The sequence below is a fragment of the Psittacula echo genome (genome assembly GCF_963264785.1).
Source record: "Psittacula echo genome assembly, chromosome: Z".
NCBI lineage: Eukaryota > Metazoa > Chordata > Aves > Psittaciformes > Psittacidae > Psittacula > Psittacula echo.
Window position 1 is genome coordinate 104172567 of NC_137742.1, and position 24254 is coordinate 104196820.

The 24254-nt window shown below is 59.9% G+C and overlaps 1 protein-coding gene across 5 annotated transcripts in view; it reads right to left on the bottom strand.

Annotated features, from left to right (window-relative positions):
* The window catches only part of CBFA2T3 (CBFA2/RUNX1 partner transcriptional co-repressor 3), a 29255-nt gene extending 7427 nt beyond the window's left edge, over nt 1-21828 (bottom strand). For 3 of the 5 annotated variants that reach the window (XM_080636831.1, XM_080636828.1, XM_080636827.1), the window contains exons 1-5: nt 21598-21828; nt 3769-3915; nt 2319-2396; nt 1140-1381; nt 725-814 (exon numbers count right to left, since the gene is read on the bottom strand). In XM_080636831.1, coding sequence (XP_080492957.1) covers nt 725-814; nt 1140-1381; nt 2319-2396; nt 3769-3915; nt 21598-21661 — 621 coding nt within the window. In that variant the 5' untranslated portion in view covers nt 21662-21828. Of the gene's footprint in view, nt 1-724; nt 815-1139; nt 1382-2318; nt 2397-3768; nt 3916-13745; nt 14180-21597 lie in introns of those variants that run through there. The other 2 variants (XM_080636830.1, XM_080636829.1) reach the window with 2 other exon arrangements.
* Nucleotides 21829-24254: the final 2426 nt, after the last annotated feature.

Consider the following 24254-nt stretch of genomic DNA (forward strand, 5'->3'; position numbering starts at 1 on the left):
ATGGGAAACATCTGGAGCCTGCGGTGGGAACAGCTGGGAGCGGGGTGCCAGGGCGGCCGCCGCGCGCTTGGCAGCGGGACAGCGGGAACGGATCCCAGCCTGCCCTGGGCTATGGGGCCACCAGCGCCCACAGGGACCCTGTGAGCCAGGAATGCACCATCCCCTGCTCCCATAGACCCCTGCTCCCAGGCAGGACAAGGGGGGGGGTTCTGCTGCCCCCTGGCCACGTTTTGGCTCTGCCTTCCCCTGCCAGGAGCAAACGGCTCCGGCAGCGCTGCAGGCAGATTCCTGCGGGATTCATGGACCTCTGCTATAGGGGGTGGGGATGCAGAGGTGGAAAATGGGCTTTTTTTGCACTTTTTCATTATACGGAGGGACAGGACACTGGGGTTGAACATCTGCCAGCAGCGCCGGTGCTGCCAGGCGGCAGGAGCAGGGTGACAGCGCGGAGTCAGCGCGGGATTAGAAGGCAAACACAAAAAAGGGGATTTGTAATGAATTGCAAATGGTCACCAGCTGGGCTGAGCCCCTCGCTTTATTGCAAACAGCACCGGCCTCGTGTGACTCCACACGTGCAGAGAGAGACAGGCACACAGGGGATGCCACACGTGTGCTCAGGGGGACATGGGCAGCCCCACAGGGGACCCCAAAGCCACCCAGTGAACCCCCTTTGCTGGTGATCCTAACCCCGGCATTCCCGCATCATGCAGACGTAGTCACCCACCTTGAGGAAGGGGATGACGAAGGGTCTCAGCGGGAAGTTGGTGGCCTCCTGGAGCTTGGCATGAAACTCCTCGATGGTGAGTGTGGAATTCTGCAGGGATAGCCCAAGCTCAGCACCCCCTTGAAGCGCCCGGGGGATGCTGTGCTATTTCTCCCTATTTATGCTCCTCTGCCATGCTTCAAGTGAAAACCACCCTTGAATGAAAACCATTCTCACGGCTGGGACCCAACCCTGCCCCTTGCACTGCGCTGTGCAGATCCCAGGAGATGCTGCAAAGACAAACCCCATTTTCCCATGGTTTAGGTCAATCTAGGACCCTCTTTTCCCTTAAGCAGCATCTCCATCCCTAAAGGTGGCTGCAGGATCCCTGCATGGGGCATCACGCCGGTGCCGGCCCCGTGCGCGGGGGACGTACCACGAGCCCCAGGACGAGGGTGCGCACCCGCTCCCCGATCTCAGGGGAGATGTCATTGCCAAACTGCTGCAGCGTGGTGAGGAAACGCTTGAGCTTGGAGAGCTGGCGGGCACCGCAGGCTGGAGGGAGCTGGTGCGTGGACAGGGAGGCAGTGGAGGAGGTGGCCGGCCCGTTGCTGAACCCATTTGGGGTGGATGGGGCCCCGTTCATGGCAGTTGGTGAGTGGCTGCTCCCGTTCATCACTGTGGGAGAGAAGGGACGGCAGGTCAGAGAGGATGGCTGTGCCCTGGCATCATGGGGATAACGTGGGCATGGGGGGACCGGAGGATCCTGCTGGGTACCATGGGGCTGGCACACCCCTGGAGGCTTCGGGATGCTGCTACATCCTTGAGGCCGCATCCTGGACTGGTTCCTGGTGCTGTGAGGAGCTATAGAAAGGGATATATGCTATAAGGATGCACTGCATGGCCTAGCGCGGCGTGGGACTCATCCTACTCCTCAGTTAAGGCAGCTGAGAAAAAGGGTGCTCAGCACCCCTCACGAAGACGCCACAAGCCATTTCCACAGATCCCAGCCTGGATTGCAGCACGCTGGCACCTCCATCCCCACTGTCCCAGCCGGGAGGACAGAAGCTGCCCTCCCGTGCCAGGGGACGTCCCATTCCATGGCACGCTGCCCCATGCCAAGACACCCAGTGGGGCCACCTGGGGGTGCGCAGCGGCAGCGTGCCCGGCCCCTTGCTCTGTGCCAGCCCTCCATGCACACCCCACGAGCGCAGGGACCCTTCCGCAGCCAGCACAGGCGCTGGCGCACATCGCCCTGCGTCCCGGCCGCGCGCAGCACCCGGGCATGCACCCCGCGGCTCCCGGGATCGCACTCACCTCGCGGTGCCGCGGTGCCCTGCCTGCCCCGGCGGGCTCCCACGCGCTCTACGGCTCGGGCAGCGTCTGCCGCCCGCTAAAGAGGTGCCGAAAATAACCCCTTGGCCACAACTGCTTCTGTTCCCATGACAGGTGCGTTACTAAGTTAGACCCTGCACATGTCCGGGGTTCGCATCCCTGTGCCCTGCCAGGGGCTGCCGGGGGGAGCGCATGCTGCCCAAGCCCCCCTGCACCTCCCCGTGGGGGCTGCGGCTGCGGCTCGGGTCTCTCATGAGAGCGGATGCTTCATTTTACTTACAAAGACAGACCATCGACCATTTCAAGCAACCATGAAAACGGCCGCGAGGCAGAAACGTCGGAGGGCCAGCGTCTCGATCTGCAAGCAAAATAAAACACGCTATGATGAGAGAGCAGAGGAGGCAGCTCTCGGACAGGGTCCCCGCAGGGAATACTCCTCGATGGTGGGTGAATGCATGCCATGGGATGGAGCCGCGTCCCTGCATCCCACCGCAGCCAGAGGGATGCTCGGCTGCCTGACGTCCCTGCGCTTCGGGGCCAGCCCTGCACAGCCCCAGCACAGGGGCTTTTCCCTGAGACCAAGAACAAACAAAACACCTCTGAGCTCCGGGATGAGCCACAGCTACAAGGACACTGGCGTCTCTGTCCTTGCATTCTATGCCGAGCTGAACCCAGGATGCCACACTGGCCCCTGGGCTTGGATTAAACAGCAAAACCCCTCAGAGCACAAGCTGATTTCTAACTAAAGAGCATCAAGCCAGGATGGCAGCGGGGCTGTCACAGGGAGCACTGGGGTATGGCATTGGGGCTGTGCCTCTGAATGTTGCTCTAGAGGTGTTTTCTCCCTTCTGGGGTTTTAAGCATGAAGCAGCTACAGCCTGCTCTAGTGGGAGGTGTCCGTGTCCATGGCAGGGAACTGGAACCAGATGAGCTCTAAGGTCGTTTCCAACCCAAACCATTCCATGATCCTATGAGCAAAACCGTTGTGTGCGCATGCCCAGGATACATCTCAGCAGGGCTGAAGCAACTGCTCGTGATCACCACCACCACTCCTGCCAGGGGACCAGCCTTGGCCCCTGCCTGCTTGGACCCTGCCTTGTGTGTGCCTTGTCCAGCCGTGTGCCAGGACAGTGACACCAGCATGGAGACCTTTCCTGATGCAAACCCTGTGGGCATCCAATGAGCCCACTTGCCACGGATACAGCCAGCTTGTTGGGGCTCCCCCAGTTCAATGATGCTACAGAGACTGAGGACTCAGACTCTGAGTCCCTGCTCAGGCCTTTGATGTCACCACGCCATTCCTGCCACTGCAGCTGGCTGGAACAGTGCCCTGCCATTGCTGGGTGCCACGTGTGGACAGGACCCACAACAGGACCAGCTCCAGCCCACAGCATCCTCCATCCATCTCTCCGCAGGAGAGAGCACCCGAGGCCACGCACTGCTCTGTGACTGGCAGGAGACCAGGATGTCCACATCCCCAAGCACCTTGCTGGGCACTGCTGGCGATGGGCAGTGCCATTGTGCTCCCCACATGCACATGCATGAGCCGGGATGTGCAGCCCAAAGACATTCTCCAGCACAAGGACGGGTCACACCACCCCACAGCACAGCCAGCACCATGCAGGTCTGAGGATGCTGCTGGCCCCGGCTGCAGCGTGTGACCTGGAGGCGAAGGGAGGCAAAACCTCCCTGCCTGGCATCACGTCCCCATCCCCGTCCCGGGTACTCACTGGTGTTTGGTGTGAAGGACGGGTGCCGTGTGGCTCCCTGCGTGACGGCTGGCGGCGGCGGAGGCATGCTGGGCGGCGTGGACCTGGACTGCGTCTTCACATCAGCCGGCGAGTCGGGCATGGTGGCGGCCCGCGTCTCCGCGTTATCTGCAGGGACAGGACACGGGGTGGTGAGCGGGTGTCCCCGGATGGGTTGAGGGCAGAAGGGACCCCCAGGGACCCCAGGCTGGCTTGGGGGTCTCTGCTAAACAGTGCAGGATGGCAGCAATCTTTGCCCTGGGCACAGCTCGGGCAGTGGTGTCCTGTGCGCCTGCAGGCTGGTGGGGATGGTGATGGACGTCTGGTGCATCCACACAACGGTGGGGATGGGGGCCTCTGTCCAGTGTGGATGTGCTGTGGTGGGGACAGGCCAGGACATGGCTCTGCTGCTGCAGCACCAACTCTGCCCCACACACAGGGCACACAAAGAGCATGTGTGTCTGCAAAGCCATCACTGTCACATCCCGGCACGATCCCACCAGTGATTACCTGCCCACGTCTGGGGAATCCTCACTAACCCCTTGCCATCCTGGGCAGCTACACTCAGGGCTGCTGTAATCCCAGGCAGGGATTACGCACAGGCACTAAATCATGGGTTCCCTATGGGAATGTGCCAGCACCGTGCCCTGCGGATGGCCGGTGGTGTCACAAACCCAGTACAGGGTCTCAGCCCAGGGTGATGGTGATGGGACGGTCACAAGTGTGAGCACTTGTGGCACAGTGATCTACCAGTGTGCCTGAACCCGTGCCACCACTGTCACCAGCCCCAGCCAAAGAAGGAAGAGGCCACCACGGCTGCCCCCCGGGCCCGCGGCGCCCCGGCACGCTCCTCACCAGGCGAGGCTGATAAACACTAATCTAATATTCATGCTTAATCCACTGCAACTGTTGAGAGATTAATTGAACCCTGTAAGAGCACATTGTCCTGGCTAAATAAAACCAGGGCCTCATCCCAGGCAAGATGCTATCAGGGCTTGTGCTGCAGCCAATGCCGCACGCAGAGGAGTGGGAGATGGGAGAGCTGGGAGCAAGGGCCAAAATCTTGGGTGGTCAGCATTGTGGTCCCACAGTATCCTCCCAGTATGGGATCATTCCTCCCCGCCCACAGCACACCGGTATCCTGCAGATGCTTGGATGTTCATGCTCCTGTTTCCCTTTCCTTGCTCTCTTCTCCCACTCCAGCCACAGGAGAAACCCCACGACCAAGCCGCATCCCTCCCTAAGAGTTTCTTTACAAGGCCTGCCAAAATAAATGGCATATTTTGAAAAACACCTTTTATTTTCCTTTTTCATGGAAATGCCCATCTCCAGGCAAGGCTCTTCCAAGCCTTCCAGTTTTGGAAGCAAGATCCAGCCCTAACAGTAGAGGATGAGCCATGGTGCAGGGAGGCATTGCAAGATGCTCTCAACATCTACAAGGCTGCAACCACCCATGTGCTCAGCCTGAGGCTCTGGCTCTCCGCACAACAGCCATGGGGCATGGGGACAAGCCGCAGCAGCTTGGGGACAGCGTGGCAGCTTGCCCGGGTGAGGGTACCTGAAGCAGCTCCAAGCACAGGTTTGACTCTGCTGCTGCTTGCAGGGAGGAGGAGGGTCCAGGCTGCAAGGTGCTCACCCCTGCCTGCATTCCTATCTCTGCCTGCATCCCTTTCACCATCCCTGTTCCCATCTGCATCCCTGGCATTGTCCATGTCTGTATCCCTGTTCCCATCTGCATCCTTAGCAGCATCCTTGCCTGCCTTCTCATTCTTGTCCCCCTTGCTGTCCTAATGCCATACGCATGCCCACACTGAGAGGAAAACATAGATACACTCATTCTGGCATGCACATGGCTTTTCCACAGCTTTCCATCAGGAGGAAAGTTTCCACAAAGCCTGGCTGTGTTTTTTCCTGTATTTTCCTTAATTTTCCTCTGAATCCTAAATTTTCCCTGAGGTGTTTGCAGTCCAAACACCACCCTCCAGGCATGGGGATAGGGAATGCCCCCAAATCTGATGGATTTTCCCAATGCCCAAAGCAAACAGACCCTGGGATACCCAGAGGATCTGGCCACCAACCCAGATCCCTTGCAGGATGGGGCAGGCTCTGTGGTGGGTGATGGGGGTTTTGGGGGCACAGTGCAGCCTCCCAGCAGCACCTCCAAACAATAATTCCCCAACACGACTCAAACCTCACCGGAATTTCTTTTTCCTTCTCCTTTTTTTCCGCCCTTTTTTCTTCTCTTTCTTTGGGGTAATTTGTCCCAGGCGCTCGGGGCTGTGTCTGTTTTCCTCCATCTGGTTTCCATTAGGGCTGTGCAGCCCAGATGAATAAGTAATAATATAAAACTAAAAGGATTAGTATTCTCTCCTTGGCTGGTGGGAGCCGTGTCCCCCACCCTGCCTCCCGGGGCCAGCGGATGCCGGACTCCGCACACCCCTGTGTGACCCCGAGCCCCCCATTTGTCACCCCGGAGGGTTTAACCCCACACACACTGGTCTGGGCATGGTCACCGCTGCGGTGGCTGAAGGAGCCTTGGCTTGCCCATAGCACCCAACCCCATGCTGCCCCAGCAGGGCTGCAGGGCTCAGGGTGTGCGACCCCACTGGGCACAGGCAACCCCTGAATCACAGACTCATAGAATGGTTTGGGTTGGAAGGGACCTTAAAGCTCCTGCAGTTCCAACCCCTGCCACGGGCAGGGACCCCTTCCACTGGAGCAGCTTGCTCCAAGCCCCTGTGTCCAACCTGGCCTTGAACACTGCCAGGGATGGGGCAGCCACAGCTTCTCTGGGCACCCTGGGCCAGCGCCTCAGCACCCTCACAGGGAAGAACTTCCTTACATCCAACCTAAATCTCCCCTGTTTCAGTTTGAACCCATCACCCCTTGTCCTATCACTACAGCCCCTGATGAAGAGTCCCTTTCCAGCATCCTTGTAGCCCCCTTCAGATACTGGAAGGCTGCTATAAGGGTGTCTGCTTGTCCGTGTGCTCCTCAGTGATGGATGCTGAAAAGCACCAACACATGGCACTGTGCAATTGTGCACACCAGCAGGCACCAATGCACAGCATCACACAGCTGCAGGCTGTGCAACAGACCAGGATGCCAACATGGGATCAGGCTCCCTGTCCTTCCCAGGCAGCCTTGGGCAGGAGATGGGGATGTGTCAGCCCTAGGAGGAGCCTGAAGACTGTGAAGCACCCAGGCTGGCTGCTCTCAGCAATGGGGATGGAGAGGGCAAGGACCTGCCCTGACTGTGGCCATCAGAAAGCTCTGGCTTCCTGCAGCCCTTCCCTGCCAGGCCAGGTGAAGCTTCCCGGGTGAGGAGAGGGTTAAAAAGGAATTAAAAGACCAGCATCCTTCATGCTCTCCAAATGGCCACAAATGAAATCCAGATGCTGGAGGCGACGTCTCCTGAAGCCAGGCTGCCTCTGAAACAAAGGCAGGCAAGCATTCCTGCTCCTCAGCTGCTGCTGCCACGGGGGCCAAGAACAACTCCCTGATAAGATGTCGAGGGACCCAGCTATCCCAGCTGGAGCATGTTAAGGAAGCGTGCAGTGCCGGCAGCCAGGCAGCAGCACCGGCCACGTGCATGAGCCCGGCAGAGGTGGTGGGAGCTGCAGGACACCGTCATCTCCCTCTTCTCATCCCGATCCACTCCCCAGGGATGCAGTGACAATGGGGGTAGGTGACAGCAGGCTCTTCCCCAATTGCTTGCAGAGGGATTGCGAGCAGGACAGCGCTATGGGATGCAGGAGGGATGTGCTCACTCTGGCAGCTACCAGGGACCCATCACCAGGGTGTTCCCTATACATATTCTGGGGAGCCAGGCTAGCAGGGAAAAGCCTCAGCACTTGTCAGCATAAATGAAGCCTTTGCAAAGGAAATCCAATTAATTAAACCCTCTGCACAAGATGTAAATGACCTTGGTTTTGGCCAGCTCTAGGCACAGGGAGCTCTTGTTGCTGTGAGGGCGATGGGACATGGACGTGCCCAGCGGTGCCAGGGCCATGCTGGCAACAGGACCACACCATGCCCAGGTACCTCCGCACCCAGCCCTGCCAGGCCGCTGCCTGCACTCCTGCCTGCAGGCGGTGACCCTCAGAGGGATGCCCATGCCTCAGGTGGCACAGGTCTTGCGGTGCCCTGCTCCTCCAGCCAGGGGATGGTGACAGCCTGGCCCAGCATGGGTGACAGTGCCATGCCAACCACCCCACGAGCTTGGGCATTGCCCCTCTGGTTTAGTCTGGCTGCTCAGCTCAGCGGGACCTGCCACCCCTGCACCACCACAGCAGCCCTCTGCAGCAGCTGGTGAGCCAGCCTTTGTTTCTGCCACCCTCACCATGCCCGTGGGCATCCTGGGATGGGTCCCATGTCACTAGCCCAGGCTGGGATGCTCCCCACGCACAGCACTGGGACTAAAGTGGGTTTCACCATAGAATCATATAATCATGGAATACCATGGTACAAGGGACCTCAAGTACCATCTGGTCCAACCTTTCATCCTGATTTACTTCGCTTTCCCCGCAGCCCCGCTGGAACAGCATCCCAGGGACATCCAGCACTGCTGGGGGACGCACCATGGGCAATGCTCCTCACTCAACTCCAGGGCAGCAGCTGCCAACAGGGACTCTGCTGCCTAGTCCCCTTCCATCTCCCCCATTGTGGCAGTGACAGCACAGCTCCATGTGGGACATTGACACAGGACCAGGCTCCCTGATGTGCCCCGAGCCCAACAAACCCCATTTCTCAAGCCACCCAAAGACCCAAACCTGCTGCCTTGCTCGGTGCTGGCAGTGCCAGCCAGCTCTCATCCCGTGTTGGCATGGCCAGGGTGGATAGGAGTGGTTTTGATTTTCCTCGAAACAACAACAACAACAACAACAAAAGCCAAAAAGCCCTCTCTGTTTTACAAGCCTTCATTTGCTATTGTTTATGTAAACAGGTAAATTGTTTCGTATCTCAATTAAAAACATCTGCCACATAAATGAATACCAATTAACTCATCCTGTTTTTAATTACTCTGTTAATTACACACAGGCAGCAAAAAGGATGGCAGGGGAATAGGGAGAGCATGCTTACAACCCCCTCTTCCCACCTTGCTCTTGGCAAGGATCCGAAATGTGCCCAGATAATGATGGATTAAGGTGGGTGGTGGATACCGTGGCTTGTGGCCAGCTCTGGCGTGGCAGCTTCTGCCTGGCTGGGCTGGGTGCTGGTGGGGTGCCTTGCAGGGGTATTTCCCATCACCCTCCCAAGAGATGCCCTGTTTCGGAAACCCCAGGTCCCATGGGACACGCCAACACCACCTGCATCATCACCCGTGCTGGCAGCGACTGCCACGCAACCTGGCTGGTTTTCCCAACATCAGACCCATGTTTGCTCTCAGAACGTGTCCCAGGGGAGAGAAAACTCGGGATGCTGCATGGGGAGGGCGGGAGGATGGAGGAGGCTTCACACGAGCAGCATCCTCATGGACCAAGCGCATCCTTGAGGTGCCCCTGGGAGCCCTCCTGCTGCCGAGGGTCAGCAGCTCTGCATGGGCACAGCATCACAGCGTGGATGACACCCTCGAGCGGGACCAGCAGCAGTCGCCGAGGGACCCCGGGCGCCGCCAGCCCCTCGCCCCCCCAGCTGCGGGAAGCTTTCCAAGCGAGCAGATGGGGCAGGGAAGCGGCGGCAGCGAGGGGGAGAGCAGAAAAGGCTATTTTCTCACGCTACATATTTTACAAGTTGAACATTTTGAGCATTTCAGCCTCGCCTGTAAAAGCATCTCGGGCTCAGCACCGGGACTTGATGCTGGAGCCTGTGAGCCAACAGCGGCCGGCGGCAGCATGGCCTGCCAGCACAGGCAGGGGATGGGAAGTGGGGTCCTCTCCATGCAAACGGCCAGGCTTGGGGGCTTTCCCTAACCCACTGGTGCTGCAGGAGCTGCATGATGGCCAATGCCCCACACCAAGCCTTGAGCTGGAGCACAGCATCCGTTGCAAATGCTGCCTGCAATGTCGTGCCCCAGTGCCACCGTCTGACCTGCCCCACCAGCAGCTCCCAGTGCTGCCCGCACACCCTCCCTGCTCCCCAGCAGCCTCATGCTCCTGGATATTAAATATACTGGATAAACACCATGAATAAACAGTGCCATGGCCAGCCTGGCAGAACTGCAGGCATGTGGGCAGCTCAGGGATGAGGCTGATCCCATCAGCAACTCCACCAGGAGTTGCCCTCTGCCTGGGAAACATCCGTGTCTCACTGCAAACCCCCTTCCTGGTGCAAGGGTCCGTCAATCACTTTACAACATGGCTGTGCTGGAACAGCAGCTGGTCCAACAACACATTGCCAAAGGGGCACCCCAAACCAGCCCCATGTCCCTTTGGATGCTCTTTGAGGGCAGTGAGAGGGGCTAAAATGCCCCAAACGGCAAGTTCTGCAGCCACCCCACCACATGCACAAGGATGCTTGTGCCCAAAGGCGATCCTAAGGATCTGGAGGGAGAGAGTGGCTGGGGAAGGGAAAACATCCCCCTGCACATGCCAGTGCCTGCAGGGAGCTCCTTGCGATGTCCCTGCAGTGTGGGAATGCCGAGGCACTGCCGGCTCCCCAGGGACCCCTGTCTGGATCCTGCCCTGCAGCCGCCAGGGTGGTAACAGCTCCGAGGGGTGCCGAATCCATCCGTGCATCCCCACAGCCTCCGGGCTGCTGCGTTGCTGACTCTTTGTCTGTTTGTTAACCACGGGCTCCATTTCCAGGCGATTTTTACCCATGTGAGATTGAATCAAACATCGCAGGAAAAAAAAAAAAAAAAAGAATCATCAATGAGAATTTTGCAAAATAAACAGGAAATCCCGTGGATGTTTTCTGGAAACATGGGTCAGCATCTCCCGAAGGGAAGCTGTGTGCTCGTCAAGGTGGGGTTGCCCCTGCAAAGCCTGAGCACGATGGGAGGGAATGCACGAAACAAGCTTCAGGATGTCTAAAAATAAACCCCAAACTGGGCAATGGCACCGGCGCCAGCAGAGCCCGGGCAGGGGAGTCTCCTCTGTGCCACCAGCACGGTCTCACCCCATGCCGGCCATCAGGAAGCACCCAACTTGGGGACATCCCTTGACCCCAGCCTGGAGGGGCAGTTTAATGCTGCATATGGTCCGGCTTAGAAAACACAGGTCAGGGCTACAGCATCCGACCTGCACCCCCTCGACCCCAGCAGCAGCATTGAAGCCCAGCACCCGTGGGCTGTCCCCGTTCCCTCTCAAGGCTCAGGAAGCCCCGTTTGGCAGGATCAGGCCCTGATTTGCCCAAATCCTGGTGCACACCACAACTGTGCTGATCTGCCCGGGGGCAGAAGCAGTGTGGGTGTTGGTGACAGGGCTGGTGTGTGTCCCTGGGGAACACTGCCACCACTTTGGCTTGCCTCGGACAGCCCTGCACTCCCTGCCTGGCTCACCAGCAACCCACTGACCCCCACTAAGAGAGATAATAACAGACATTTAGGGGATGCCTCTCCTCCCCGGCGGCCCCATGGCACCCCACAGCACCCCACATCCCTGCCCTGGGCAGCCGCGAGGAAGGGGATGCTGATCTGCCTCCAAACTGCGCCGGGATTTAAGCCGGCTGCCGGCAGCGAGCGGAGCCGAGAGCCCATTTCCATCGCAAAGCCGGACACCGCGCAGCACAGATCCTGCCCGGGGTTTTCCACACGTGCAAACGTGGTTCAGAAGCAGAAACCCAGCGAAGGGACACAGGGGACACCACCAGCTCTGAGCCCCCGCCTCGCACACTGGCTGCGGGCAGCCATACACCCAGGCAGAGGCTGGGGGGCTGCTCGACCATCCTAACCCAAAGCGGGGCTGAGCATCAGAGTATCTGTACATCCTGCATCCTGGAAGCTTCCAACGTAAGAGGCAAATCCTGCACTCACACGAGGCCTCAAAGCTGTCCCCCAAACCCAGCGCCCACCCCATACCAGCACTCGGTACCACGGGAGAGCAATCTCTCCCCCCCCTCCACCTTGTCTTTTCCTCTCTACAAGCCCAACATCTGTAATCGCACGTTTTCAACCAAAACACTACCAACATCCGGCTGTCCCCAGGTAAAACCTTACCTGCCAGCACAGACAACAGCCGGGAGGCAGCAGGCAGAGAAAACCCCCTTTGCACAGCCAAGTTCACGTCCGCTTGCCTCCCCAGCCACAGCACAAGCAACGCTCAAGATTCCTCCCCGTGTGGAAACGCTCTGCGCAGGGACCTGCCCTACACACCTCCGGAGCCCTGAGCGCCTGCCCTGCGTGGTAGCTCAGCTCCATGGGGCTCCCACTCGAGGACTACGGGCACCGGGGCTGTCAGCATCGTCCCTGGCTGCTGCTCCACGTTCACTGTGGAGTTTTGGGTTTGCTCCCCCTTATCTCCGTGCCCTGTGGCATAGCAGAGCTCACCCCTCTGCGGTGCCGAGCAGACGGATGTCTGCAGAGAGTCCTCAAGTCGCTCGACAAAGGAGTGGAGAATTAATATTCCTTTTAATTAAAAGCAGCAAAATGTCTTTGTTCCTGAACAGAGAGAAAACAACAGAGGGAAGAGCTCAAAAGCTCCTTTTAAGCTAGAGACGAGACCATCGCTAGATTCAAAGACACTGTCAACGTGCACGTGACCTCAAATTAAAACAACCCAAAATGAAACCCAGCAGCGGCGGCTCCTCTCCGAAAGCGAAGGGAAGTTGCGAAGTTTTCCTTGGCTAATAGGGGAAAAAGGAAAAAAATCCAACAAAAGGTGCGTTCAACCAGAGGAGCGCTCTGCAGAATCCGAAGGCACCATCCAGTGGCAAGGGAAGCGATGGGGACTGCTGGCTGAGCCCCGGCCCAGCATCACGGAGGAGCCCAGGCAGAGAGCGGTGCCAGGCTTGCTCCATCCCTACACAGACAGCATTCCCTCGGCAAAGCCAGGCTGGAGCGAGCGGCAGAGTGCCAGCCAGCGCTGCTTAATGCAATTCTGATGGGAAAGCAAGAGCCGGACGGTGATTAATGGCTGCGAGGATCGGAAGCAGAGAGCTGGATCCCTTCCTTCCCAAATCCGCGTCCAACAAGCTGTCCCCTGTCACACAAGAGGACACCGCGCGTGTCCCCAGCACAGACCCGTGTCCTCGCACGTAAGCATAGAATTACTCTGCCGTAGCTGTAACTTCACAAACCAGCCCCGGGTTTCCTCCCACTGACTCTCCCGAGTGGATCAGCTCCTCCTCGCCACGAAACGTGGCTCCATCTCTCCATCGCCGGCGGCCGGAGCGGGATATGGAGCCGGCGGGTTGGTGGTCCCAGGAGGAGGGATGCAGGGATGCAAAACACATCTCCCGCCGGGCAGAAGCCGGGGCCCACGGCCGGGGGAGGGTTTACTGCAGGGGACACACGCACACACAGACTCGCGTGGGTCTCGGGGTGCTGGGCCGCCCCGGCTCTCAGAAACCTGCTGCCGGATACGGGAAGGGGAGAGGTGACCGCTGCACAGACGGCGGCGCCGGTGCCCGCTCGCCCCTGCTTGCCCTGCCCCGCGTCCCGAGAGCGGCCGAGCGTGGGGATGGAGAGACCGCGGCGGTGGGGACCGTGCTGGCTCCGGCACCGGGAGCATCCCCGTGCCCGGTGCATCGGGAGCACCCCTGACACTGCGAGAACCCCCCGGGTACCGGGAGCGTCCCCGACTCCTGCGCACCCGGATCCTCCCCCAGGCACCGAGAGCATCCCCGTCCCGGAGCACCGGGAGCATCCCCGACACTGCATCAGGAATCCTCCGGGCACCAGGAGCATTCCCAGCCCCTCTTCCCTGCGAGCATCCCCCTGGCACCGGGAGCCTTCGACTCCCCTGCGCACCGCGAGCATCCTCCGGGCACCGGGAACATTCCCAGCCCCTCTTTCCCGGGTGCGTTCCCGGCCTCCAGGCTCCTCCCGGTCCCCGCTGCCGGCCGCGGACGGCACTTACCGTCCTGAGGTGTGGCGCAGGCGTGAGGTAAGTCCCAAGGCAAGGGCCGGCAGGACCTGCCAGAGCCGGCAGCGGCCCCCGCCGGCGGCGGCCCCGGCCCGGTTAAGGCCGGCGCGGGCGGAGCGCGGCCCCGCGGCGGCGGCTGCCCCCGGCACCTGCCCCCCGCCGCCGCTCGCCGCGCCCGGGGCCGCCGGGGGCCGCCAGCCCGGGGGTCGGGGCGCTTCCACCCTCCCCCGGAGGGGGGGCACCGGAGGAGCGGGCGGAGGAGCCGGTAAATCCGCGGGGCCGCTTCACCCCCTGCGCGCTGCCCGGCGGCGCATCCTCCGGCGCCGCGTCGCGGCCATGGGGCGCCCGCGGCCGCGCTCCGTGCCGGGCCGGGCCCCCGCAGCGCCCGCCGCTGCCGCCGCGCCGCCCGCCCGCCCCGGAGTGAGCGCCGCCCGCCCGCGCCGCTGCCTTAGACGGCGTCGACACCGAGCCCGGCAGGGGGCGCCCCGCCGCCGCCGCCACCGGAGCGGGGCCCCCCACGGGGGTGCGTGGCCGTGGGAGGGGGACAGGGATGCGCGGGGCTGAACGGAGAAATGGGGGGTGCAGGGGGATATGGGGGGTGCTCGGGGATATGCGGACCTGAAGGGACACATGGGGGGCTGTATGGCACCTGGGGGCTAAATGAAGACATGGGGGGCTGCACAGCACCGGCGGGCTGCACGGGGTTATGGGGGCCTAACAGAGACACTGAGGGATGCATGGGGTTGTGGGGGCCTGCACGAAGATAGGGGGGAGCTGCACAGCACCAGGGAGGCTGCACAGAACCGAGGGGCTACACAGAGAAACGGGGGCTGCAGGGAGACATGGGGGCTGCACACCACAGGGGATATCCATAGGAACAATGCAGGGCTGCATAGCACCAAGATCTCCATAGGGATATGGGGGGCTGCCCAGTACAGGAGGGGCTGCACGGGGCTTAGGGAGCTGCACAAGGACTAGGGACCGGAGGGCCGTGCTGGGGGTGTATGGGTCTTGTGGGTGCAGGAAGCTGGGACTTGCAGAGGGTTCAGGGTTCACAGGGGATTGTGGGTGCTCAAGAGTGGGGGTCAGAGGGCTGCAAGGGACCAGGAGCTGTTTGCATGGGATGAGGGGTTCTGCGAGGGAAAGGGGCCAAGGCTTGTCTGGGGCCGTGGGAACGGTCAGGGGGATGGAGCTGGGGCTGTTCCAGGCTGGAGTGAGGTGGGAGGTGTTGCAAGGGGCTGGGTAGGGGTGCTGCAGGGGGCTGGCGCTGTGGCTGCTCTGCTTCTCTCTCTGGAAGGCAAGCAATAGCGGCAACCACATGCGCAGCCACAACCCCCACAGCTCTCAACATCCCCCATGCCCATCCCTGCCTGGCCTCGCTGAGGCTCCCTGGGGTGGCTGCGTGGTGCTGGCACCACAGGAATGCCAGTGGAGCCCTTCCTCTACAGCAGCGCAGGGGAATGGTGCAGGCATTCAGAGCACTGCCTGCTTACACCCGGTCCCAGCGTGCCCTCCCTGCATGCTCCATGCCAGATGGGGGGAACATTAAAAATGCCCCTCCAAGTCCTACTACGATGTTGTCTCCTTCTTGTGCGCCGGGTGACACAAGCCCTGCTAATTTCCCTGTGCTGAAACCCTGCCTCTTTGCGTAATTACTCTGCTTGGCAGCTGCCTTCCCTCTGCGAGTTGCTGCTCGGAGCCTTTGCCACCCACATGGTTGGTTCTTGTAGTCTCATCCCTTCCTGGTTCCCAGGGCTGGGCACTGGGGACCACGGTGGCTCTGCCAGGCTGCAGCATGGCTGCGTGGTTATTCATTGGCACTGTGTGATCACTGCATGGTCACTGTGTGGTCACTGCACAGCCAATGCCCCCCTACTGATGCGGTCACAGCGGGAGGGTGCTGCACCACCCTGACCCAGTGCTCCCAACCCCACTCTGGACCATCCCAACCTCCAGCTCTCTTTTTGCATGCCTCGTTCCCACAGGGAAGCCCACAGCGGGGACATTGCCCTGCTGTTGCACTGCCTGTGCTGGGGGAGCATGAAGGTTTTGACGGCTCTTGTATCTACACCACTCAGCACTGTGTGTGTGCACTGGGCAGCATCACATACCCTGCACTTCCCACTGAAGTTCTCCCTGTTCCTGCTCTTTCCTTATTCCCTATGCCCTCATTCCTTATGGGACCTTTGTCAAGGAGCCTCTTGCAGGTGAGTTTCATTGGCTGAGGAAATCCACAAAAATTTCTGGAGGAAATTCCACAGTGGAGGAAAATCCACCCCATACGCAGCTACACCAGCCCTGCTGTCCCCCCATACAAATACCTCACAGGGCCCTTCTGGGATAAGCTGCAACATCCCCAGCTCCTGGTCAACTTGGGATGCAGCTGAAGGATGTTATCAAATACCTGCTTGCTTAGCACCATCTTGCCCCATGAGCCCACGAGCAAAGGCAGATGTAGCCAGGCACGGCTGCCCATGCACCCTGCATTTGGGAGCAGGGTCTGCTTCATTCCTATTCCACACACGCAGCCTGTAATTTTGGTCTATTGAAGTCATAATTCACTACTGTGAAAATAAACATTTGTGTTAGCTCGCTTTATTCAGCGGGCCTCGTCTGAATGTTAATAATTCCCTGTCGGCGTGCTTGCACGTGGCCATGGCCACTGGGACAAAGCCCGATCATCCATGGCCATGCCCATGGCCACCTCCTTGCATGCTTTGCGTGGGATCTCACCATCCTTTGCACGCTGAGCCAGGGGATTCCAGCAGAGAGATAGGGATAGAAGTACCACTGAGCGCCAAGCTGGGGATAACACGGGAGTAAGATAACTGTACTATAAAAACGATGTTTAGTGAAGCAGATCTGGACCCTTCCCTGCCCACGCCTGTCCCTGGTTCTGTTTGCTTGCATTGTTTTGTGAGTGCTCCAAACCTGTGCCAGAGCTGAGCTGGGGCAGGCAGGAGGACCCCTGGATCACCCTCCATCTGGCCCCATGGCAGTCCCCATGGCTGTCCCCGGGCTGCCCCCATGGCCGTCCCCAGGGCTCACTCAGCCACCAGCCAGGGGGCCCAGGGCTCTCCGGGTTTCTCCCCGCTGGGTGCTGGTGCTTCCCCTCCGCATTTGCATCTTCCCAGCCTTTATCTTCCTCCCAGTCTCTGTATTGCTGCAATTACAGACACTTTAAAACACAATGATCTGGCTGTTAGCGTGATGGATGACAGAACCTTTCTGTCTGGTTTAAATCATTGCCGAGAGTGAGCGAACTTCCCCGGGTTAACCCCTTCCTGGCCCCACAACCCAGGCCCCTGCCCAGCCCAGGCTGGGGACTGCGAGTCGGGTGCTGCCGTGTGCCCCCACAGCACAGTGGGTCCCTTCGATAGGGATAGAGGGGGGCCTGCCATCCCTGGGGTCAGTGCTGGTGGGGAAACATCCCCCATTCCTCATGCCCCTGGGTGCATGGGGCGGATGTGGTGCAGTGGGGCAGGCAATGGGGCCAGCCCCGCTTCTGCACTGGGGTGGGAAAGCAACTGCCACGCTGAGAGATAAGTGCTTGCAGGGCCTGATAGCCTGTGCCTGGATCTGTCCCAGCCCAGGGCCTGGCAATCCTTCCCCCGGCAAATCTGGAGCGGGGCAGGATGGGGCCCCACCGGTTTCCCACCCGGCAGAGAGGGTGGAAACTCCTGTAATGAGTCCGTGCGGTCACGCCGGTGTGTGATTGATGGCGCAGCGTGCAGCGGGGATTAACTGTACATGTTACGGCAATTCACACTCCCTTTGTTTTGAGGAGCCAGCATCTCCTGACGCCTGCATCCTGCCCTGTGCCCGCCGCTGCCTGCGGTCCCTGCTCCCACCACCACCCCCGTGGGTGTCTCAGTCCTTTGCGATGGTGTTGATACCATCGCCTATCACTTCTGCTCGCTGGTACTGGTTGACCTGTAGGGAGAAGGGGATGTCCTCTGTCCCCACTGGGTGTGTGTGGGGAGAGGCTGCAGTGGAGCTGGTTGAGGAGATGCTGAGGACCAGCTCAAAGCAAAGGGCCTCCCCACAGCATGGCCTTGGTACAAGAGGGAACCACCATGGCCTGGCATAGTGTGTGCCAGCAGATAAGGTGCTCACTGAGGGCAGATGAGGGCAACTGGCATCAACCCTTGCAGGAAATGGTCACCACCATGCACCATCTGGGCCCCGTATCTGCCTGTGCACATGACCCCTTATCCGCTATCAGAGCCATGCACACAGGCTGGGGGCAACACAGTGGTGCCATGGTTCACACTGTGCCCAGGGCAGTCCCAACTCCATGCTCCTCTTGTGCCTTTGCAGTCACCACAGTGTTGAGGTCCCTTTTCACACCGCTTGGTGCCCAGACATCAGCCCTGACCCATCACTTCCCTCCCTGTAGCTCTCACTGACCCCCTCGGCCTGCCTGTGGCCAGCACCAACATTATCCGCCTTCTCTTGGGCTCTCCCTTGGGTCTCACAACCTGGGCTCCTGCTCAGCCCTGCAGGAGCTGATTGCTACTCAGGCTGCGTCCCTCCTTGCAAGCCTCAGGCTTCTTAGAAAAGGGTTTATCCCACATTCCCCCTCTCGCTCTGCTGAGTCCCGGTATGCCGGGCAGCACCCGTGGGCACCTGCGCTGTGCTGGGGCTCCTGCCATGGCCTGGCTGTCACAGAGGCTTGTCTGGAGGCGAAGGCACTGAGCCGTGCTGCAGGTTTCCTGTGTCACCCCAGCGGGGCTGTCTGTCCGTCTGGGTTTTTCAATCTCTACCTGCTCCCTCTTGGGAGCAGAGCATCCCCGGGTGCCTGTTTGTGGTCCTCGCTGGATGTGTGATGTCCCCAGCACTTGGGGACAGTGTGAGGCTGGATGCTCACAAGCAGAAGCAGCAATGCAAAACCCCACTTCACTATAGGGTCCCCATTTCCCACAGGGACCTGTTTGCTCAGAGCATCCCTGTGGGAATGCCATGCTTGGGCTGGGCTGGGCAGGGTCAGTGTGACCACGGATGCTCCCATTGCCCAGCTGCCTGCACAGATGCGGTGGCCTGAATCTCAGTGTTTGAATCCAGAGTGCCAGGAGCCGGGCTGCAGCCCCCGGTGCTCTTCCCTTGGCATTCCTCTTGCAGGAGCCCTGGCTGCATTTCCCTGTGCGTTAGTTCATCAGGGAATGCGAGGCAGAGATAAGGGGCTGGTGGGGAGCCAGTGGCCGGGGAGACGGCTTGCCTGCCCGCTGGCTATCGCCCGCTGCAGCTGCATCCGCTGCGGTCACATCTGCTCGGCAGGAAGTGCTGCTCGCCAACCTCTGATGAAAGGGGGATCCTTTGTGCCTGCCTTCCCTCTGTGCCCACTTGTGGGGGTCCCTGGAATCAGGGCTACCTCCCCTGCAGCAGCCCTGTACCCTCAGCTGAAAGGAGCAGCCCCGTGGCTGTCATCACCAGGAAGCAGATCCAGGGGCTTTGTGGCTTTCCCACAGCTTCCATAAAGAAAAGAGAAAAAAAATGCATCTTCCATTAAAAGAAAAAAACTCAAATCCTGTTTTCCTTGCTGACAGATTCGTTCCTGCTTCATGGCATTCAAAGGGAAACCAGCCCCTACTGCTTATCATCCCTGCTCACCCTGCGCCACAGGCTCGGAAAAATCACCGGCTTGACTTAAACACCAGAAGACTTTGGGAAACGACACCATTCCTATGGGTGCTCCTAAGGTTTTGAGGCTGCTGGGGGCCAAGTTTACATCTTTTCTTTGCCACAGAGAGTCTGGAAAGTGTTTTAATTGCAAAGCAAATACGGCCATGTGCTGCCCTGCCTCCAGGAACTGATGCTTTTTGGTGCACAGGGATGCTGCTGGTACCCCTGTGGCAGCACTGTCAGCTTCATCCTTGGCCAATGGCAATTCACTGTGAGATGCTGAGCAAAACCCCCTGAGCAGCCCCAACGAGCACAGTGTGATGGAGAGCCATGCACCTTGCTGCACTGCAGAAGGTCCCTCCAGCTCCTTCAGTCCCTCCCCATGGTGCCTCTTCCCTTTGGAAGGCCAGGGTTGGGCATGGTGCTGCTGAGCCTCCATGAGAATTATGGACCTGACTCCTAATACTGCCTGGTGCATGTGAGACCTCCATGCAATGCCAAGGGCTGCGGAGACGAGAGCATCTTTCAGACCTGCCGTTGCATCACAGCTGCCCTCCCTGCCCCTTGCCTGGTGGGCAGCCCTGATAGGGTTAACAGTGTGTTCACATTCCCCTTCTCCCCCACAAAGACGGGGTACCTGCCAGCCCTCCCCATCCCACTGCTTGCACAGGGCTCTTTAGTGATGGGAATTTAATTAGCTTGCATTGCACTTTCAACACCTCGCATCCCTGCAAAAATCAATCGGAGCTAGTGGGAGGTGGTGCGGCGCAGCCTGCCTTCGCTCCAGCACGTGGCTTTGCCCCAGGGCTGCTTTCAGAACTCCCCCCAGGGCTGAAATGTCCCATCACTGGTCTCTGACCACACAGAGGTCAGCAATGATCCATGGGAAGCCACAGCCTCACAGCAGAGGGGTCTGGGATTCGTTACCAGGTCCAGATGCACCGCAGCAGCAGGGGACGTTGCGGCTGTCTCTGGCCACCTGCATCATTTCCAAGTTCCCAGGCTAAAAGCAGGGCTTGTTATCAAGAGCAAAAAATGTGCCACCTCTGTTGTATTTCATTTCCCTTTCTCCACCTCTTCCCTGCCCACTGTGCATTGGAGATAACAGCTCTCCGCACCGAAGCCAGAGCACAGGGCAGGCAACGGCCCTGCCAGCCCTATCGCTGCCTTGCCGGCCGCAAGGAAATCAGGAAGTTTGCAGAGATATTTGGCCAACAAAACAAACATTTCTCTTGCCAACCGCCTAACGGGCAGCTCAGTGAGCCTGCAGCAATCTGCACGGCTCCCCTCCTTGCAGCCTGCCAGACAACGGTACCCATACTGCATCCACATCCCTCCCACTGGGTGCCCATCACCTGGGATGCACCCGATATTGCCGCAGGAGGCAGACCTGGGGACAAGGACCTCAGTGCATCTCCTACCTGCATGGCATGGTACAATGGATGTAGCATCCAGAGTGACCCAAACCCCTGTCCATGCCATGTCCCCTACCTGCGGGTGGTGGCAGGACTGGGCAGTGGGGCAGGGGGCTGCGAGCAGAGCACGGTGCTTGTGGGGATAGGGTGTGAGAGGGGAAGCGAGGCAGAGGGCCAGTATTGTTCACTCAGGGCAGACAAATGACAATGACTCAGCCGGCAGTCGCTTTCCTGCCCAGGCATGGGCCCAGTAGGAGCCTCCCCAGTGCTACTACAGCCCCTTGGCCAAGGCCGGGCTGTGGGGTGCCCATTGCCTTTGTGCCTGGCCATGTTAGTGCCAGAGGGATGCTCCAGCACAGGGCAGCAGGATGCCCTGGCCCCATGGAGCCTCAACATTGCCATGCTGCAAGCGAACAGCTCCCGAGCAGCATGTGAGCTGCTGGCTCAAGAATGCATGAAAACACCCGGTAAACAGAGGATTGAAACCTTGTAAATAAACTGATTACTCATTATGGAAAGGTTAATTGCAGAGCAGGATGCACATGGGTCCCTGTGGTGGCAAATCCATTGTGCCCTGCAGTATTGGTGCCATGGGGTCAGCCATGCCCCGGCTCACCACTCCTGCTGGTTGGTCCCCACTGGGGATGTGCCGATGGGCACTGGCCTTGGGAAGCATGAACCCACCTAATGCAAATCCCAGTGTTCAATGTAAGGCTGCATTGGCCACTGGGGAGTCACCTGCACCACGGCACATGGTATGGACACAGCTACCCTCCACAGCCTTCCTCCCATCACTGCCTTGGCCTTACCTTGTCCGGTCCTGCCTGCTGCCCTGGAGGGGTGGCTGTCTGGCCTGGGGGGTCCTGTGAGCATGGCAGGGGATGGGTGTCAGCACGCTGGCACAGCCTGCTCCAGTGTCGGTGCCGGAGCAGTGCCGGGCAGGGGGATGCTGAGCACCGGTGGGGAGCAAGGTCCTGTCCGCCCGGTGCCGCGAGGGCTGCTCATGTGCCGGCTGCGGCTGCGGTGGCAGCGGAGCCGTGTCCCATGGCAAGGGGAAGGTGAACAGCTGCCGGGCAGTGATAATGCAGCGGGTGGGGGGGGCCGGGCAGCTGCACCCGTGTCCTTCCCCAACAGGAACCATCTGCGACCAAGCCCAGCTCTGCCTTCCCTATCAGCCATTCCGGTCTGACTTTCCAACAACTTCCCCTTCGCACCGGCTTCACTTCCTCACTGCGAGGGACCGGTGCGGGTGCAGGTCAGCATGGGCAGCGGCGTGCAGCACGGTGAGGCAGGAGCATCGTGGTGCATGGTGTGCCTTGGCACGGGCAGCCTGGTGCAGCATGGTACCAGCATAATGTGGCATGGCACGGCACAGCATGGCTATCAAGTTGCAGCATTGCACTGGCAAGCCAGCATAGCACAGCCAGCATGATGCAGCCCAGCATTGCATGGCTGGCACAATGCAGCACACGATGGTGCAGGACGGAGTGGGAAGTGCAGTGCGGGATGGTGCAACCAGCACAGTATGGCACAGGGATGGATGCAGCACAGTGTGGTGCAGCTCAGCACAACATGGTACAGCATCATTGCTGCGGTGTATAGCACACCATGTCCACCTCCGTGTAGCCTGGCACAACCACCATGCTGCCACACCAAGGGCTCACCTCCTTTGCTTCATCGCTGCATCCCACTGTCCCCTTTGCCTGCAGACAGCCATGGGCATGAGGATGTCCTCTGGCTGCAGCATCAGCACTGTGCAGGAGCCAGACAAGCTCCGGGCACCAGTCCAGCTCCAGCATCACCTTGGCCCCTGAAGCAGTCGGGATAACCCCCACACTGGGTACAGAGCCCCCCATTGCAGTCCATTGCTGCACCCCCAGACCAGCCCCCCCATCACCAGGGCTCAGGCTCTGCAACAGCCGCCAGCGAGAGGAAAAACTTGTTAGAAACCCGAAAGGCGGCTCCGGGCTGCAGGTGGGAGGGAGGAAACGTGTCCTAAAAATACAGCAGCGCCGCACGGTCCCCGAAGGTGGCTGAGCAGATGGCGTGTCTCGGTGGCCACCTGCGCTCCCGCAGATGGCTCCTGGGGCTCCCCGCTTTGTGCTCCCAGAGCGGGGCTCTCAGGGGGTGGATGAGGAAGGGGCAGTGGGGTGTAAGTGGGGAGAAAGGTCCCAGAGCATGCGGGTGCTGCGCTGTGGAGCACAGGCTGCGGGGTAGGGATGGGTAAAGCAGGGTGTCATCAGCAGGTTTGCTGCGTCTCTGACCTCTGGGTGCACCCTGGAGCCCCAGGGGATGGTGAGCGTGGTCTGGGTGCTGCAGGGAGACAAGGGGAAGCCCCTATATGGGGCGAATGTGCAGGGGGAAAGGGCAACACAGCTACAAACCATAGCCCCAGCCCACTCAGGGCTGTGCTCTTGAGGGGAGATGATGCAGCTGCCTGCAGCAAGACTCTGCCCTGCATCCCACATCCCAGTGATGCTGGGGGATCCCAGCTCCATCCTACCTGCACTGGAGATGCCTGCACCCCACCAGTGTGGGCAGAGCAGCCTGGCTGTGTGGACTGAGGACTAGCAGAGGTTTCAGCAGGGTTTCCACTCGTGTTTCACGTTCTTGCCTCTTCCCCTTTTATTTCTTGCTGGATGGGTGGCTGCAGGCCCAGGTGGGCTCAGCCCATGGTTTTGTTAAGCCACCTTGGATGGGGGCCAGGGTCACCTGCAATGGGAGATGGAAGGAGTATGGGGATTAAAGGTGGCAGCTGCTCCTGCGGGTTGTCCCTGGGCAGCAAGTCAAAACCTGAGGTTTCAGGTCTGGCCAGGAAAATCCCCCCCAGCTGCAGCCCCCTGTCCCCAGTGTCACTGAAGGCCCCATGTCCCCAATGTCACCTGCAGCTGGAGGGTTTGCTCTGCAGACAAAGAGGAGAGCATCTGCCTGGGCAGCTGCAAAAGCCATGCATCAGAGGCACCAGGATTCTGGGGACCAGAGATTGCCCCCCATGGGGTCCTGGGGTCCGGATCAGCATGAAGGGAACCTTTGGGGTCTTCCCTAGCATGGAAGTGGAACCCGTGGTGTCTATGTTGACATAGAGAGAACCCTCGGGGTCTCAGGTCTGGCTCAGTCTGTGGAGAACTCCTGGGGTTACAAGGGGCTGTGGGGAGAATCCTTGAGGTCCTGGAGTCTGGGTTGGTATAGAAGGAACCCCTGGGACCCCAGGGTCTGGCTTAGCCTGAGGGCAACCTGTGGGGCCTGGGTGTGCATAGAGGGAACCTTTGGGGTCCCAGGTCTGGCTCAGCCTGTGGGGAACCCGTGGGGGCACAGGGTCCACCCCGTTGCGAAAGGGAACCCCTGGGGATGTGGGGTCTGCCCCGGCACAGCTGAGCCCCCCCGCCCGCCCTCGGGGGAAGCTGCCGGCACTCGCGGACGGTTTCCCTCTGAGTCAGAGCCGCACGCACGCTGCGGGGCAGGAACT